Source organism: Hippocampus guttulatus, chromosome 1 (genome assembly GCF_054856545.1).
Source record: "Hippocampus guttulatus isolate MCC_2025c chromosome 1, RoL_Hgut_1.0, whole genome shotgun sequence".
NCBI classification, from domain to species: domain Eukaryota; kingdom Metazoa; phylum Chordata; class Actinopteri; order Syngnathiformes; family Syngnathidae; genus Hippocampus; species Hippocampus guttulatus.
In genome coordinates, this window is record NC_141261.1 from 21,084,519 (window position 1) to 21,103,934 (window position 19,416).

At 43.6% G+C, this 19,416-nt stretch overlaps 1 protein-coding gene across 2 annotated transcripts; it reads right to left on the bottom strand.

Moving 5' to 3' along the window:
• Positions 1-251: 251 nt before the first annotated feature.
• On the bottom strand, positions 252-18,452 carry LOC147210928 (receptor-type tyrosine-protein phosphatase-like N). 2 transcript variants are annotated; one of them, XM_086118546.1, is made up of 22 exons: positions 18,231-18,452; positions 13,916-13,966; positions 12,897-13,007; positions 12,729-12,825; positions 12,495-12,642; positions 11,539-11,908; positions 10,040-10,183; positions 9,829-9,863; positions 8,307-8,443; positions 8,118-8,182; positions 7,947-8,005; positions 5,372-5,587; positions 4,848-5,123; positions 3,713-3,860; positions 3,560-3,633; positions 3,252-3,329; positions 2,843-2,962; positions 2,076-2,242; positions 1,697-1,750; positions 1,267-1,331; positions 1,107-1,180; positions 252-928 (listed from the first exon to the last, which is right to left on the bottom strand). In XM_086118546.1, exons 1-22 carry the CDS (start codon positions 18,307-18,309, stop codon positions 857-859), a joined length of 2,640 nt encoding a protein of 879 aa, XP_085974672.1. In that variant the 5' UTR covers positions 18,310-18,452; the 3' UTR covers positions 252-856. The 2 variants fall into 2 exon arrangements, with proteins under 2 accessions (XP_085974672.1, XP_085974663.1); XM_086118537.1 differs by having other exon boundaries at positions 7,947-8,011.
• Between the last annotated feature and the right edge of the window lie 964 nt (positions 18,453-19,416).

Consider the following 19,416-nt stretch of genomic DNA (forward strand, 5'->3'; position numbering starts at 1 on the left):
GAGTTTAAACATGTCATATCTATATTATAATATGTTAAACACCCCCAGCCAAGAGTGGCCCTTCTGCATTGTTGAAGCACACAGAAAAAGAAAAACTAACTGTTTGCAGCACTTCAACACGAAAATATTTATTTATAATTCCACAGTTATAAAATATCTTCTCATTGAATGTCATTTCTTTTTTTTTTTTCATTTTCAAAATTGCATGAGGTATACGACAATACAACCAATTCAATGGCACACAGAAAAGGTTTCTGCAGGTGGGAAGTTTACTGTCAAATGGATATCAATGATCACAGACCAGTATCAACCCTCTTATCTTGTACTTTAGGAGTAAATCATATGACATTATGCATTTTACCAAGCTTCTCTGTTTCCAACATACACTTCCTGAGACAAAAACATGATGTATGAAACAGCACAATTTACAACAGACCAATACATGAGGCTCCCACAAGAAGACCATCACAGCATCTTCAGGTTGGATTTGTGCAGGTACAGCGGATACCTCGATTTTAACTTATGGTGTAATTACATACCGGTACTTCCAAAAGGTTTTGGGGCGGGGGGGTTTACATGAGTAAGTAGCAGGTAGGGACATGGCATCTCAAAGTGTACATATTGTGTCGTTGTTCTGATTTTACTCAAGCAGATATGTTTTTATTATATGTCGCAAATACACCCCACAAAATTAAACGTGAGTTATGGCTGTAAGCCTGTACAAATCCTTCCCAAAGGATACATTAACAGACTGCTTTATTTTTCATGGTGAGACATCACTGTTAACTTTCAAGGCAAAAGGCAATCAAGAGAGAAAAGGAGGTTAGAGGTCATCAGACAGACATTTGGTACCGCTTTACTGAGGCTGCGCTTTCAGGACGGCATTCACCTCCTCAGCCACAGCAGTCAGGGCAAATTCAAACTGGTCCTGAAAAGAGGAAACCGGAGCCTGATGATGACTTTGGCAAATTAGAGCCATTTTGTGCGAACTGTAAAAATATGATTTTAGGATAACAAAACAGGCAATATCACCACATTATTTCCTCTGTCTATTTAGATCTATTTAGATCTTATTTGCAAAATATGTCTTGTACACAAATGTTCACCTTCGTGCGAACCATTCCAGGCCTCTGGTCACGAATGTGCTCCAGCGTCGCAGCGATGTCTATTTCCTTCACACCTGAGGAAGGAAAACAAAAAACAAAAAAACGAATGTCGCTCTTGCCACTTTTAACTAGGCCAAGCCTTTCAAAATTCAAAGCTCACCTTTAGCCATTCGATTTAGAACCATGTCGATCAGGATGTAAGTACCAGTCCGACCTGTTCCGTTACTATGGAGAAAATGACAAAACAAGAAAACCATCAGTTCACAGCATTTAGTGACTTTCACCAACACCTTTACGCACATGAACATCCTCAATGTACACACGGTGAATGAAAAGTAACTCCCTACTTTAAAATGCAGTACTTGCTAATTATAACTATTCCCTCGGGCCTATTAGTTGTCTCTTAGGTTTCCATTAGTTCTTTAATGTGTTTTGGCTTCATTAAAGGTTGAGAAACGCAAGCAAACACTCACACAAAAAAGAAAATACCCGCCATTAAAATAAATACATGATATATAAGTACAGTATGTTAAAACAATAAGAGTTACTTTTCTATCACCGTGTAGGTTGAAATGAACATCATATCAAACCTGCAGTGGATGATGATAGGGCATGCGCGTCCTCGGTAGCATTTATTCACCTTCCTGGGGAGAGACAAGAGGCAAAATGTTGCCCATTGTGAAAGTCTGCAAGGTCAAAGTCAACTAAGGTTTACGTTTGAGTGATGGGCCTCTTGCTGCAGCCACATCAGTCCATGATCATTTTTGTGACTATGCAACTGGACTCAGACTACTAGCTGCAGACCACAAGAATGACACAGACAGATATGTTCAACAATAAACCACTGGCATGACGAGTAGGGTACGGGACAAATGAATGTTTTCTTCACCACATTGTTGTCGTTTTAAGATTCATATCTTTTCGTTTGCTGGCTCAATGTCAGTCTTTTTGCTCTCTCTGGGGTTGTACCTGCGGAAGTCCAGTAGAGGGCGTGTGGAGGCGGGGATCCCATTAGCAGGCCAGCTGAGGAAGTGGAACTGAGTCAGGGTTCGGGTCTCTTGCGTCTGAACATTTTTCAGGTAGAAGCTCCGCACCAGGAAGTCGTTGCACCAGATGTGCTCAGACACCAGGTTCACCTGCAGATAGATAGCAGTCATAAGGCGTAAACAAGTACAAATACCTGCAGAAGAACAGATATTTCTGTAAAAAAAAATTATATATATATATATATATATATAGAGGCGGCCCGGTAGTCCAGTGGTTAGCACGTCGGCTTCACAGTGCAGAGGTACCGGGTTCGATTCCAGCTCCGGCCTCCCTGTGTGGAGTTTGCATGTTCTCCCCGGGCCTGCGTGGGTTTTCTCCGGGTGCTCCGGTTTCCTCCCACATTCCAAAAACATGCATGTCAGGCTGATTGGACGCTCTAAATTGTCCCTAGGTGTGAGTGTGGGCGTGGATGGTTGTTCGTCTCTGTGTGCCCTGCGATTGGCTGGCAACTGATTCAGGGTGTCCCCCGCCTACTGCCCGGAGATGGCTGGGATAGGCTCCAGCACCCCCCGCGACCCTAGTGAGGATCGAGCGGTTCGGAAAATGGATGGATGGATATATATATATTTTTTTTTAATTTTTTTTTTTACAGAAATATCTGTTCTTCTGCATCTGGCAGATGGAGACAGTGAAAGAACAATTACGTCACATAGCATGTGTGACGATGAGGATATAACCGCTGAGCACACCTCATAAATATGGTAGAGCGAGGAACCTTCATCTGGCCAGTAGCGGTCACATTGTTTCTCTCCCTCCTCCACCAGAGCTGTCATCATGACGATCACCGTGCAGCCCGTCTCCCACACCATCTGCACACCAACACGTCACATGCACAAAGTGGTGGGATAACATAACACCAAGTACAGATATTTTGATACTGAAGTCGACTTTTTAGATATTTATATATATATTGATTATTTCTTTTTGTGACATTTTTTCACCCTACATTTGAAAATGAACCTCTGCATTTTCTACTACTTTTCCATTATTGGCTTGTTGCATTTTACATCGGCCCAACATTCAACCATACAGTATTTCAACCATCGATGATGAACTCAGCTCAACGTATGTCAAATGCAGGCAAAGTGTGTCGCTGACCTGCCAGAAGTCAGAGATGGTGTGGGACAGGGGTCCCTGGGTGGCGATATAGGCCGGCATCCGAGGGTCATGTTCAATCTAAAACCAGGGAGGGAGAGGATGAGGTGATGGGCAGGTTTCCATGGGAACCAGCTGCAATGATGATATTCTCTACTCACAAAAATTTAGGTTTATTTGGCTTTTGGGTGAAATTTCAGGATGTACTATAAACTTTCAAGGTGACCCTCTGTAAACGTTTTCAGTCTCACGTGAAATCCGAATAACCCTAATTTTATATGTGTAGTGTAGAACTCAAAGTAGAGGCTCACGATGGTGCTGGCGTTGATGTAGTCGGACCGAGAAGGGTTGATCTCTGGTTTAAGCTTCACCCTGGTATGATCATCTAGGAGAACCAACATAGGAAGTATTTCTGATATGCTGCACATAGCAGTGTGATAACCAAAACTGTTGCTGAGGCTCACAGGGCAGCGAGTGGTGAAAGCGGTTCTTTTTGGTGTTCAGCTCGCTCTGAGCCACAGTAACGCTGCTGGGCTCTGCCTGGTAGGAACACAAAAGCTCCCACTCCTTCAACAGACGGTCTTTGTTGCTCAGGTGGTCCTCCATGTATGCCTTTTTAAAAATGACATCACAACAGTTAGTGTCTCTCATATAACTACAATACTCGCAAAAAGTTTGGAATATGGAGCGTCGGGGTGACATTTCGGGATGAATTTGAAATGCTCCATAACCCTTCTCGGAACAAACTGTTCAATGCTTCAGTACTTTTTGCAAAACTTGCTGTACTCTAACAAGGAGCTGAAAGTCAACATTTAAAAGAGTTGTTGGATCCATGATTGGATAAATAAATGGCCTGGTTCATTTAGAATTGGTATTTAAATGGTCCAGTATGAAGCTTTAAACAGGGAGCGGCAACTGGGATTAGAGTGTCATCAGCAGCCTGCAATATGAACACTCTCAGACTGGAAGAGTCACAGAAAGGTGGAGACGTAGATATCCTTATTGGGGGGAAAACCCCCCAGATATTTTGCCATTCAGCTCCTTGATAGGGAACAGCAAGTTGTGCAAAACGTAGTGAAACATTCAACAGTTGGATATGTGCCTTCAAAAGTATAGAAAAGATCAAAATAAGCAGAGGTGGATGCATCAGTGAACTTCCATCATTCAAACAGCGGTGGACCCAGAGGTCCCTCATCCTCTGTAATCATGATTTCGGACTACCCCAGTCCGTCACTGCGTCACTGCGGTTTTAAGTCGCTTCCTTCATTGCTCAATTTTGACACTCCTATTTTAGGACCGTAATTATAAACCTGGGTAGCAGCACACAGCTCTATTGATTTAGCAACAGTTTGAACAACGTTACACAGACACAAAACAAAAGGAAGGTCCACGGGTCCGTCACTGAAAACATGGTGTAAATGCCCACCTCTGCAAACAAATTCACCTGTAAAGGGTATTTTAGGGTCATTCTAGAACCCAAAAGTCCAATTTCGCAAACTTTTTTTGTCAGGAGTGTAGTTACAGATCCATCACCGGTAAGCTGATTATTGTACAGAGCTTTGATCTCGAGGAACACAAGGATGCCCTTTTAAAGCGTACCAGAATCATGTGGCCAGTGGAAATGTCCAGGTTGGCCTGTGCAGGCTCCTCGCACCATGACGGCGTGCTGCTGTGGGAACTGGGACTGGGCTGGGCTCCGTCGCTGAACTGGGACGACATGCTGCTCACTCTTGAGTCGGCGCCCCCAACTGCTCCGGGCCCTCTCCCGGCACCAAGCGCTGCTCCTCCTCCGCTCGGCCCCCCGACGGCGCCCAGGGCGGCGGCTTCCAGGCGTCCGAAGGCACCTTTGGATGTCATATGCTGGCGACACAGGTCCTGGTGAGCCAGTAATGCATGTTGTTAACTCGGTTCTGCTTTTACTCACTTTTCATCCTTGATTCAGCCAAGGTCCCACTAATTTACAAATCAAATCTATGAACATTCACATTGTATCAAATCATATTGTGCTACTAAAGGCTGAAAACAAGAACACCAGAAAGCATTCAAAATCAAATCTAAGTTGACAATTTCACTTTATGTATTTTTATTTTTTTTAAGGCTTCAACACTCACGGGCTTCCTCACCTGGTACTCCTGGTGGCTGAAGCCTCCACCCTCAGCCCCGAGGCCCAGCTTCTTGGCCGCCAGTCGCTGGGCGTGGCGACGCAAGCAGGTGACGCTTAGGCCCGCCACCAGGATGCCACCGATGCAAGCCAAAGCCACCAAGGTAGAGGAGAGCCAGCGAGAGTCAGGCTGGACTCGGGTAGCCAGGGGCAACACTTTGCCATCATTCTTCACTCGCTAAGGAAGAGTACAGAGAAAAATGTTAAAAAGATCACCAATTATACTGCTTGTTCTCATTTGCGGTTAACTGGAGGTTAACTCGGATGACTTCAAGCAAGAGTGGCACCATTGACTGCTCTCCAAACAACCACTCACACTCACATTTCCAAATATGGTTAAATCTGAGTCCTCAATTAGCTGGAGAAAAGACAGATTTGAACCCAGATCTCTTGACTGTGATGCATCTATGCTACCCATCAAATTTTTATTTTCCCTGTTGTATTTCATTGCCAGCTAATATTTGGATTGTTTTGGTGTCACTCACTTATTTAGTCCCTTTTAGGATTACAGATACACACAGGTGACAGGAATTCCGCTTCTGAACCTAAAATCAACTTTTAAGAGGCGCACTTAGTTAGTTAGTTAGTTAGTTCCGCCCGCTCCTATTTGGAACATTGGGCGACGAGTCTCCTCCATTTGTTCCGGTCACTGGCGACCCTTCTTGCTCCATGCCAGCTGACACCCATCTCACTGAGGTCTTCTTTGGCAGTCTGTCTCCACGTCTTCTTTGGCCTACCTCTCTTCCTCTTTCCACCCTCTGGCATCCAGTCCATGGCCACACTTGCCGGTCTCTCTCTTGGCAGCCGGAGTACGTGGCCGATCATTTTCCTTCTCCTTTCAGAGACAATGTCTGACAGTTCAGCCACTCCTGCCCTCTTCATCACCTCCTCGTTGGTGATGTGGTCTCTCCATGAGATCCTCAGGATGGATCTCAGGCAACGCCGATGGAAGACATCTAACTTGTTGGTAATGTTGGCTGTCTTCATCCATATCTCACAGGCGTAAATCGCTGTTGGGATAACCACTGACATATAGAGACGTAGCTTGGTGGTCATAGTGATGGCTTTCGATGACCAGATGTTGCGGAGGCGTTGGAACACTCCCGCGGCTTTACCAAGTCTACTGTTGACGTCTTTCTCCACACCACCTGTATTTGAGATGTTACTCCCAAGATATGTGAAGCTGTCAATGTACTCTATGTCATGTTGGTGTAGAGTGAGTGGTTGAAGGTGTTGGTGCTGTCCGATGGTCATGGCCTTGGTCTTTTCCTGGCTAAATCGTAAACCGACCTTAACTCCGTGCTCATGCAGATTGTTGGTCAACTCCTGGAGTTCAACTGTGGCATTCAGGCCCCTTCTGTCATTATCCAGTTTTGCGTTGAAGTCTCCAATGCTGATTGAAGACTTCAACGCAAAACTGGGGATCTCCTCAAGCACGGTCTGGAGCTGGTAGTAGAAGGTGTCTTTATCGTCCTCTGGGGCAGCTTTGGTTGGGGCATAGACTTGTACAATGGTTACTTTGGCATATCTGGTGTAGAGCCTTGCTGTAATAATCCGTTCATTCATCGGCTTCCATCCAATCAATGCTTTTGCTGCACTACTGGAGAGGATGATGCCGACTCCATGGGAATGGTGGTCTTGCTTCCCAGAGTACAAAAAGGTTGCTCCATCAACCATGAGGCGCCCTTGCCCCGTCCACCTCATTTCACTAACGCCTAAGATGTCCAGGCGATAGTCCCTCATATTCTTCAGCACCTGGTCCATGCGACCAGATTGGAACATTGTGCGCACATTCCAAGTGCCTACTTTTGGTTCCAAAGATCGGGGTCATCAGGGGTCGGGCTTCCTGCTGATTTTCACCCGGCCCCGTCATAGATACATCCAAGGATGTGCCGTCTCTTCTTCGCCGTGGTTTACCGGAATGGCTTCCTCTCGTCGTTTCTGTAACAGGTTTTGTTTTACAGGGTGAGGTTGTTAACCTCACGCCCAACCCCCAACCTGGAGGACCAGTTGGATGCAGTTTAACGTCGTACCCAGGACAGAGGCACACTTAGCAACTGCAAATAACTGGAGGAGATCAGGGCTGTTCTTTTTTCTTTTCGAGAGGCTAAGTCAAAATAAACTACTGAGTGATGTGGTTGCACAAGCGCATAAATGGGGATGTGGCTGTGTTCAGAATTAAGAAATCACATCCAAACTCATGTTAAATAGGAGTAAGCACACAACTGCCACATTTTAATGGGCCTCCGATTAACCCTAAATATATTTCAGATGTTGTAGTCGGCTTTTCCTGACATGTTTTACGTCATTTCTAGAGGAAGCGTGAAGGTTTTATGTTCACACTGACTGCTATTTGCAACAGTTCCGGATTGCTCCCAGCTTGTCTAAGACTTCCTGTATTATTATTACGAGTCGATATTTGTGAATATTGAGTGTGTGACTATTTAATTTCGCTCACTGGATGAATAAATAATCTCCCCCTTCTCTATTGAGCTCTCTTTCTCTTCATCACCAATACGTTTGTTTCTTGCTGTCACCTGGCCATCGCTGTTCTGCAGAATCTTCGTGCTTGTCTCAGGCTCCGGGATGCTCTTATCTGGAACTGACCATGTGCAGACTTACAACAGCTTTGTGACACTAAAACTTTGTGACTTAGATATTACGAATACATAACTATGGCAAACTCCCCAAACTGATTCAATATTAACCTTCTTTCCCCGACAGGTTCATTAAGTTTGGTTTGGTCTCGTAGGTTCTCACTGGAGCGAACACTCTGGCAAAAGGGAAGAAGAGAGCATTTGTTAAGAAAAGAATTCCCAAGTGTTTGTTGATATCAACTATTGTTATAGTTGATATCAACTTATCACTAAACTATGTTGGTGACAGTGTAGTCATACTTTTCGGGTATGTTCTTTTCCAGTTTGCCCACCATTGCAAAGTGAGTATCCTTTTGGACCTCCACTGGTTTGGAGGACTTGATGATTGGCAGACCGTCTGGGGCAGCCATTTTGTGCTCCATAACACCCTCTGTGATCTGATGAATATAATGTACTACTGTCACTTTCACAATTAAATATGTAGTGGGAAAAAGTGAGCTTGTTCAGCAAATTAAAGTCCCTGTAAAGTGAAAATAAATATGTCTTATAGCCTCCTGACTACCAGGAAAAAAAATGTTGTCCAATCACATTTATTTTGAAATTCCCCAATCTATGTGAAGTAATTGGACTACTCCAAAAGAAATTTTTGAAATCCCACTACATTTTTTAAACAGGCTCAAATACACTGAGAACAACTCAAACAACACTTTAACGCGTTCATAAGAGTCTTATAATTAAAATGCCAACAGCATTTCAAGACAAAATGTGTTTGATAAAAAATATTACTTTTCTTCTTCCCATAAAAAGTGCTTGCACGGAGGGAAGCCATTTTCTTACTTTTTCGAACCCCTACAAATTTGGTATCATTGGAAAGCACTGAATGTCCTCTTTAGAGTAGCAAAAGGAGTTAATGCGATTGGAGGCACCGGGTGGGAGATATTTAGGTTCACAAATGTCCTCTACAGAGGACACATTTGAACTACTGGTAGTCAGGAGGATAGGTACAGTATTTTTAAAATGAGGCTTCGCAAAACCACGACAAGGCATTCAAGAAAAAAATCCCCGACATTCCCAAGACAGCCCGAAGCACTGGTTCACATACTGGCTGTTAAAACAGAAAGAAATAAAAGTCCTGGCACTTAGTGCTAGCCAGTCCTAAAGCCTGGTGCACATGCTAACTATCAAGGCGGACGAATGATGCAATGTTGATTTAAAAAACGGAGGAGTTCCATTTTAATCTAAGAAGCGGAAGCTCACCTCTGCTTGTTGAAGAAAAAGGGTATCATAATTTTAATATAAGGAAAAAAAATGAGAATATACAGCATCCAAAAATGTTATTTTCAAGGTTTTTTTTATTTTTATAAACTCCGCATTTTGCCAACTACCTGAATTTAACCCACGGGGTCAAATTTGGCCCTAATACTAAATTAGGATTAAAGCATTAAATATTTGAAAAAAACATGTATTTTGGTGTTCAGTGAACATATAGCAGTCATTTAATGTAAAATTCATCATTTTCCAAAGAAGAAAAGGCTTCTTGGGTTCTCCAGGGTTAAATGATAAAACACCAACATGAATTGATATTTTATCTTAATGGCAAGAACTTAATTTAGATAAAAACGTCATGCAGTAAGAAAAAAGGAGAAAAAAAATCATTACCGGTAATTAATTTGACTGCAAATGTACTGTATGTGGACAAAAATGGCCACAAAGAAGCTGCAAAGGGTATTCAAAATCCTACAAGGCCTGAGCGTTACGTGATTGCTTGACAGAAGTAAGTAGTCCAGAATGCTGCTGTGCTAATGACATGCCTCATGCTCACCTTCTTTCCGGTGCTGACATTTTTCCCAGAGTTTTCTGGAAGGTGAACACATGACAAGATTAGCGATGATTTGTTGAACTGAATGCGCATTCAAACTGTGTGAGTAGCAACACTTGGCAAATGTGAGTGCGCATCAGTATGCCCATCCATCGTGTATCCTCGCTGAAGTATGACAGTTTGCATTGAAATGTGAGAAGCGGGATGCAGAGACCTTTGGTTGCTTTGTGGCTGAAGGAGCTTTCCAGCTGAAGCTGCTTGAGCAAAGCTGGCAGTTTGTCTCTCTGCTCAGGGGACAAATCTTGGACTTCCAGGCCGTAGTGATCCAGCAACTGAGTCAGACGCTGCACAGAGCGCGCTGCAAAACAATTCACCGTTACGCCGAATATTATTCATCATTTTATCCTAGGTGTGCTGCGAGAAATTATCTAATGTCAGTTGTTTGGAAGAAAAATTATTTTCGAACAAAAAGTATTTTTGTAGAGTATAGTACATTGTACAGTACAGTGTAGCAACAAGCAAAACAAGCAAATATTCTTCCAGTAGATGACAGAAGGTACACAATTAACATGTGAATCCACTTATTGTGAATCGTTTTGCGAAATTGTGTGCCGTGAGATTTAAAAAAAAAAAAAAAAAATTTAACCAATGTGAAATATGTGCCATGACTCAATAAGGGTTAGACAACCTTATTTTAGAGGTTTGCCGAATATGGGGGCGGATGTGCAGGGACAGTAGCAACATCATGGAGAAATGTGAACCAGAGAATACTGTATTAACAATGACGGCAACAGAGTTAGAGAAAAAGGTTCTCATTTTTGTTAGTTCGTCCACAACGTTAGCAAAGTAAGATACGATCAATACGCAGGAGAAAAAGAGGACAAAGTATTTTGTCTGCAGAGAAGTTATTTTTAAAGCGTGATCAAAACTGGTATTGTATATAACTGACAGGAAAAGAAAAGAAAATCATATTTCCTAATTGCTTTAGTACTCAACATTTCAGAGTCTGTACTTTTCTATTAATATTAATATTAATATAAATGAGCTGTGGTTATACTGTTGAACGGTCTGCGGCTGGATGGCAGTAAGGCTTGAGGAGCCGATGATGAGAAGAAAGGAGCGTTAGTGCGGAGCGCCGATGCGGATGTGGAACTGGGAGTCGCGGCTTGGAATTGAAGTGGATTTACATGGGACAGGAGATGTGAGCCAATCTCTTTGCTTCGTGTTTGCTTTCAAAACTTAGCTTGTAGCATACGTGTGCACATTTTCAGCATGACGTCTCTGATCCACTGGTGAAAGGACACTTTGATCCTCTCCTCTTTCATCTATAAACTGCTTCAGACAACAAGTGTATGCAGAAAAGTGGTGAAGATTGCACGACTGTCTGTGTCCTATGTGTTGTGTTGTGTTATTTTTGTTATTTTGACTTCAAAATGGCGCCGCGTGAGCGGCTGCCTTTCCAGCAGCTCCTATAGTTTGTTGTTCTACTTCTTCCTTTCATAACTTTGCTGCTGTGAATCGGGAATTTCTCCATTGCGAGACTAATAAAGGTTTTCTTATCTTAATTTTACCACTTTTACGGTGTGTTAGTACCTTCTACCACCTCTGTCTAATTTCTTGTGTTTCTTTTATTTTCACCCAACGACAGTATGACCTTCCTGACCTGCATCACATTATTTGGACAAAAGGATCTATCCATTGGACATTTCTCACCGTCTAATCCTGCGAGAGCATCATACTTCGGCACCACATTGCTCAGCGGCTGCTTGCTAAGACCTTTGATTTGGGAAATGTAGTCTTGGTCATAGTCTCGCGGGAAGTCAAGCTCTGGGAAGGAGGAGACTAATGCAAAAGATTTCGCAGGTGCCCCCCTGTAACGGGAAGCAGGCTGGACAGTGGAGGAGGAGGAGGAGGAGGAGGAAGAGGAGGGTGGAAAGGTGAGATAATAGGACACCAAGTTCTGGAGAAGTTGCTTGTCTCTCTCCAGAGCCTTTCCTCTGGATCCGGTGCGAGGAGACGAGTAGCGGACGAATGGAGAGGTTGGATTTTCTTCCAGGGAGTTGAGGGATCGTTCTGCCTCATCCTGAAAATAATAATAACCAAGTTCATGTATGTAGCACCTTTTAAAAATGTGTTTATAAAGTGCTTTGACAGGAGAGAAAAGTACACTTCAAACAAAATAAGATTTTATAATTATAAGCAATAATACCCAAACAGGCATACAGGACTGTCGATACTGTCACATGATCCTTCTCATATATTGGCTTCATTGAGGAACCCAAAAAATGCAAGAGCCCAACAGACGCAACTGATAGCAGCAGGGCTGATGTAAATTTGCCCTGTTCCAAAATGGCACCCTGACGGAGAATACTGTTTCATCTGTACTTTTAAGCTTTGCCTTTGGCCCTCAGAAGATTCAAAGACCCACAAATCTGAAAATCACTTCTCAAACAAACTGGAAGCCAATGTTGCAACGATGCTAAAATGAAAAGAAAATGCCAAAGAAGAAAGAGCTGTGGAGAAAATAAGAGTATCAATCTTTTGTGATGTCTTTTAATAATTAGTGATTTTATTCTGGCTATGGTGCATTTGATGGCCCAACTCCTGCTGCAAGTGCATTCCTGCAACACAACAGCTCACATTTCATGCGGTCACTTCTACTTCGCTACCTGTTGGTAAATGTACGGCTCCAGCAGGGGCATCTGCCCATGTATCGAGGACGAAGAGGGGTCGAGTACCAGGTAGTCGATGTGCTGTTGTATTTTTTGCGGGCCGCCTGCCTCTTCTGGTCTCGGAAGCCTTCGCTGACTGAGCAGCCTGGAAACACGGGAGTGAATACAAGGATTTTAAAAGGCTCCTTTACGATCTTCGTCGGCAGACTGTGCTGGTGTGACATTTCTTACTGATTGCGCTGGTGAAGCTGTGAGGACCTAATTGAGGGAATGTGACTCAACTCTCGTCCGATTGTCGCCTGGGTGATCTCATCCCTCCAGGTCATGCCTGCTCGGCCCGCACGGGTTTTAAGGGTGATATCTGCATTTTTTGCAATGAAGGTTGTTGATGAGACTCACCTTGAGCCATCAGGTCTTTAAGAACCTCCTGCAGCTTATGCAGAGCAGGAAGAGAAACCAAATACTGGACCGGATCGTGGTGAGGAGCCCAGCACTGTCCAAACAAACCATCTGCAAGGGAATGCAGTAGATTACTGCTGTGTCATACCTAACTCGTTGTCGAATATATTATTGCTCTGTGGTTGTTTTAAATACATATGTAGGTCTCTTTGTTTTATGTTTAGTTTGACCGTAAACTTCACCAGGGAGTGAAATAAACTGCTTGAAGTCTCCTTTTAGAAGGATTACTCAATATCTGCCAAACCGTTGCTTCTTGTGATGTGACTTTACTGCCAATGAGTTGACTGCACTTTCACACACGCATCAACATGCACCGCAGAGGTGATATGACTCGGCGTGCGTGCGTGTGCATGTGCGTACGTGTGCGCCAATGACTCATCGCATCTCTACTCCCTCTATCTCTGATCAAAACAAGCACGCAGACACACGCACACACACAAGGAAGGAACACAGTCGTCAGGGAGGTGATGTCACTGTCACCATAGCAACAGCTTCCACAGCCTGCAATTGGCGGATAGCCGCTGACGGTGGAGACGACGTTCACGTTGCACTTCCACCCACTTTGATTCTTTCGCTCTCTATCTTCGCGTATGCTGTCGTGAATCTCGTAGGCAAAACAATCCTCTTCACAGACATACACTTGTTTCAGTGCTCCAAACATATCCACGTTAGGTTTTATGCCACTTAAGGATGATTATTTCTGCAGAACTCCTGGAGTGCAAACTGATCTATTTAGTCGAGCTTTACACTCATCAATTGCACCCTGAAATCTAGTGGAAGTAGGAAGCTTTAAAAATGAAAGCCACAGGTTCACGCTGAGTTGAAATGACATGTCATTAAGTTAGAAGAAAACCGTAGGCTCATTATGGGTTGAGGGATATCACAAATGGTTATGACTAGAAAGAAGCATCAGGTTGTAAAAGCAGCACTCCAAACTGACGGCCGATGTACAAACTCACCATCACTGCACAGCTCATCTCTGGGACAAAGCTTCTTCTCAAATAAGCAACCTGTAAACAAGGAACAGACTGAATTCAGCGTAGACCCCCTCGCCCCACCCCCAAATAAATAATAAATATAAATAAGAATAAATAAAATAACAAATAAAAAGACAGAGCTCGGGTGGATTTTAACCTTAGTAAACGTGTGTATTCTCCACTTGACCTTTCTAAATCTTGCGAGGAGGTAAACAGCAGCAGATGGGAGGCCACTCGCTCTGTTCTCATTATTCATACCTGTTTGACTTCATTAAGGTTCTATCATGATGCTGTGTGTAATGTGTGATGATTTCCCGGGAGGCAGGGGTGAATCAGCTGACTTAATTAAGAGATTTGGGAAAATATAATTTTCATTCCAAGAGCGTCAGTTGCTTATTCAGGACACCGTGTGGAGTACAAAAACATCACACTGACATGAGAAAAGAGATGCAACAATTGCCGCTGAATGGCTAAATGACTGTGGCTAAAGGCCCAGGGGTGCCCATCACATCGATCGCGATCAACCGGTAGATTGCGATCAACCGGTAGATTGCGGACTGGTCCCAAGTCGATCGTGAGGGGTGTCGAGGAGAAAACAAACAAACAACTATTTGTGTGTCTTTGTGCATGTTAGTAATATATATTTTTTGTTAATGTAAACCAATTAATCATCCGATCAGTCTCATTTTCACAAAAAGTATTAAAAAAATACAATAAAATAAAGCAGGTAAATCTTTAACCTACGGTGGTTGCGTGATCTGCGTCACCGGACGTTGTTAGTGCTCAGCAGTCTGCAATTGCAGCTTGTGATCAGAGCTGTTGCGCGATATCTTTTATCGTTATTATTCTCATTCAGAGTTTGTTTCGTGTACAATTCACCGAGGGCACGGTTCAATAGGAATATAGAGGGCCGAGTGAAGGACAGTACTTTAAAACGGCACATGTGCGCAACGATAGTTAACAGGCTGCAAAAGTGCGTCGTATGCCTCCGTGTCAGGCTGTTGTTCATTATGGCGTGCGTGTGTATGTGCGTGGGCGGTAACGGGTCAATCGCGGGAGGTTGGTTGATCGAAAAGTCGATCTTCGGTCCAAAACGTTTGGGCACCCCTCGAAACGTACAGGGAGCCACCCACACATGCAACACCACCCACCCCACCCGAACCCACCCACTTGGCTTGGGCCACACAGCTAGAGAAATTACAGGAATCTCGTTGGGCTACTGAAAGGAAAAAAAAAAAACATTGTTCGTGAAAATTTCACAAAAATTTAGCAACGAAATGTGAACTTGAACATGTACCAAAAACATGATGAAATGTCATACACTGCAAGACCCTTGAAACGATCCCCTAAAAGGAGGTAATGGTTTCAGTGGTGTGCAGGTTCAATTTCAACAAAAAAATTCTGGGTGGTAGAATGGGCCCAGAAAGAGCCATTGAACATGATTACATTTCCATTGCCCAACCGAGCTTGCATTCTATTCAAGGTTTCTTCCTTTGAGTGTTTTTTTTCCTTGATTGTTGTCACGTTGCGAGGTGGTGGTGGACCCCAAAAAGCAGGCAAGAGAGAGGAGCAGGGTGTACTTGACAAATTGTATTAAACATAGAGAAAACTAAATCCAAAAACAAACCAAGTCCAAAGTATCAAACAAAAAACATGACTGAAGCTGAAACATAACAGTGACCAAAGCATGACTGAAACAAACGTGACAGCAGCAAACAATGACCCGACAATGAGTGGTCGGGAGGGAGCTCCTTTTATACTACTAATAGCATAACGACCAACAGGTGTGCAGCTGCATGGGGAGCCCTACAGTGCCACCTGTTGGTCACAAACAGAATCATGACAATTGTCAAGCCCTTCACAATCAGGCCCCCTCCTATCTTTCCAACCTTCTTTACCAATACACTCCTTCCCGCAATCTCCGCTCCTCAAACACAAACCTCCTCGCCATCCCCGTGACCAAGCTCAAAACCTGGGGGGACCGAGCCTTCTCTGTCGCCGCCCCCACCCTCTGGAACGCTCTACCACAACACATCCGCAACTGTACTGACCTCCAATCCTTCAAATCATCGCTTAAAACTCACCTGCTCCGCATTGCTTTTAATACCTTTTAATCTCTGTACCCATTTTGCTTTTTGTTCATCTAAATGTGCTTTTGTAAATTATGTATACTTGTTTTAAGTGCACATTTTTATCCTGTGTTTTAAGCTCTTGTAAAGTGTCTTTGAGTGTGATGAAAAGCGCTTTCAAATAAAATGTATTATTATTATTAATTATGTTGCCAAATGCTTGTTCATGAAGGGTTCAGTTGATTTTCTATAATGAATGAAGAGTGTGTTTCTTGACCATGTATAGTGTCTTGAGATAACTTTATTTGTCGATTGGCAAAATAGAACCTTGTCTGTACTTATAGTTGCTGAATATTCTGAAAGAGAAGCACACAAGGCAATGATGGAACTCCTGCTGAGTGGCAGGTGAGCCAGCAAGTTCAACTTTGGACCCTAGTGTTAGGCCAGAATCACTGTGACTGCACCACCGTAAGAGCAGCTCGAAGCGGCTCAAGGAAATGGGCGAGCGTGTGAGTATTATTGTCCCTCTGTGAGCACACACAATATTGACTCCTTCTCCAATGGTCTGCTCAAGGCCTCATTTCCTCCACCATGATCCCGCTTGACAGGCCAGTATAGACTTGATTGATAGCATCTCTATAACATCACTACAACTAGTGGTCAGTGATTAAAAATATCCCTTGAAAGATAAGATGTGTAGGATAAATGTTCCCGAGGAGGGAATTTCCGGATGATGAAAGATAAGAGAAGAGACTCCACATGAAAAAATACTCTGCTCAGATGATTGTCAAGGAAGACGCGGATTGCCTTTGAGACAATAAGAGGAGAAATAGTGACTATTTTCAGACTGTTGGCAATGGTCGATTGCCGCAGTCCCTGGCTTCAACTGTGCATTTCAATGACAGAGACTCTCCAACTAGCTGTGTCTCGTTTTTCTCCTTTCATGTGCATCTTGATTGGCTGTTACAGCAGCGATATTCCGATGCCGTTTATCAATTATTCAAATTTTGAATCACTGCAAAACTATTCGCCAGCAGTTGGCCACCCATGAAAACAGTTGCCGAATCCCGTCGACTGCTCAACAGTTCATTCAAGTTTGGGCTGTAGAGAGTTTACAACTTAAAACAACGTTATGGATATCAATGTTACTAATGTCGTTGTTGTGAGCCAGTAGCGGGTAACCAGACAACAAGCACTCACATTGTCACTTAAGGATAATTGAGAGTCGTCAATTAACCAACATGCTTGTGGGATGAGGTCGGAGTTCCCATATAAACCCACTCAAGCACGGGGAGACCATCAAACGCTACACAGGAATGCCCCCAACCTCGGAATTGTGAGTCTAACCAATTATCCACTAGCTGCATCTCGTTGGCTTACAATTCTATTAATTATATTTAGGAATAAAATCCCCGTTTCGGTGATGACGACTACTACGCCTGCCACACAACTGTATTCTAATGCTGGTCATGATAGTGGTACAAAGAGCGAGACACACTTTTTAGGTGGTATTTAGAGGATAAAAAAGTTTGAGAACTATTGTACTAGAACATACAGCAGTGTAATATTCTCATCGTGTAATGCACAGGTATCAAAGTCAAGGCCCGGGGCCAGATCCGGCCCACCAGCTCATTTTATATGGCCTGCGAAAAAATCATGTGTGTCAACTTGCTAAAATCTGTACCGAAATGTCAAATTGTCACGTGTGATAAATAACATTGAGATTTTTCTACTCTGTTTACACTCACTTGAACAATAATTGAACACACTATTATAATCGACTTGACTGATTTCAAACCTAGTAATCTATTAATTTGTTGTGTCCAAGTAATCATTTTGTGGTTCCACTGTCATAACGGCCCTCCGAGGGAAGACGTCACTCCAAATTGGACCGCGACTAAAATGAGTTTGACACCCCAGGTGTAATGCTTCAGATTTTTTTTTAAACTTTATTTTATAGGCTTATCATATCTCCCTGCTCGTTGCTTCCCTCTGGATAACAAAATTATCCATCCGGCCAGAAGCCATGATTTGCATCAGATGGTGAGTTGGACTCATTACAGCTCATCATATAGGCTACTTGATCATTTACATAACCGACAAGGCTCAAACATAATGCTGTTGATACAGTAAGTGCATACTATGATGTAGGGACTGAATATTGCTGTTGAATCAGCTCGGGGGGAGAGGTGGGGGGTTTAAGGAGTGTGCAGAGGAGCTCCTCTTACCGTGTCGGGCAGCCAAACTGAAGCGACAGGAGGCGTTGAGGAGGAGGCATATGGCCACCCACAGCCGACAACACTTCATGGTCCAGCCGAGATTCACTGGAGTGAAGAGGGGAGTGAGCCGCTCACGCTGTTGCCCGTCTAGCACCTGTCCATGGTCGAGAATAAGGTACAGGCTGCAGCTCGCCAGCTCTCCTGTCTCTTCTGCTGCTGGGATGGAGGCAAGTGGGGGCGACGTGTGCGAATCCTCACCAAAAGGGGGCGCCACAAAACACGACGACATACATAGGAAGTCATTTTAATTAAAGGATGGTCGCCGTGACTTTTCTGATTGGGGCTGCCAACATAGCTTTAATAATGGTAATTTCCAGAGTAAACATCCATCCATTTGCTAATCTGTTTATTGCCACGTGGCTCGCGGGCATGCTGGAGCCTATCCCAGCTGTCTTTGGGCAGTAGGCGGGGTACACCCTGGAGCTGGTTGCTCGCCAATCCCAGGGCAAGCATAGACGACAACCATTCGCGTTCACAATCACACCTAGGGACAATTTAGAGGGTGCCATTAGCCTGCCATGCATGTTTATGGAATGTGGGAGGAAACCGGAGTACCCGGAGAAAATCCACGGGGAGAACATGCAAACTCCATACCGGAAGTCTCGGGCCGGACTCGAACCCTGTACCTCTGCACTGTGAGGCGGATGTGCTAACCAGTCGCCCGCTGTGCTGCCCAAAGTAAACATGAACAAGTAAATATTAAAATCACACTAAGTCCTGTGGTCTGCTCCATTTTGTGTTTTTGATCTGAGACTAAAGCTGAATTTAATGACAGTACAATACAAAAAAAGTCTTAACATTTTTTGCTGACAAGGAAAAGGAAAAAATGACACAGATTATTACGGCTCACTATTTTTGATAAACTGTATGTAAGTATGATAGTTTTTCATTCAGAGATAAACAACTTCAAGGGGGAGGGCACATATGAATGTACTGTACATACAGTACTTTATAACAAGAGTAAGACAATTCTAGCGAACGTCTACACCTAAAATGGAGTTATTCAAGCTGTAAAACTTGGGACGACTCACCTGTCAATCACAGGTCTGACAGGACCTTGGTCACACTTCAGACAATTCCGATTTGTTGACTATGCACAAAAATGAGCAGTGAAAAAAGGAACTAACATCATCTA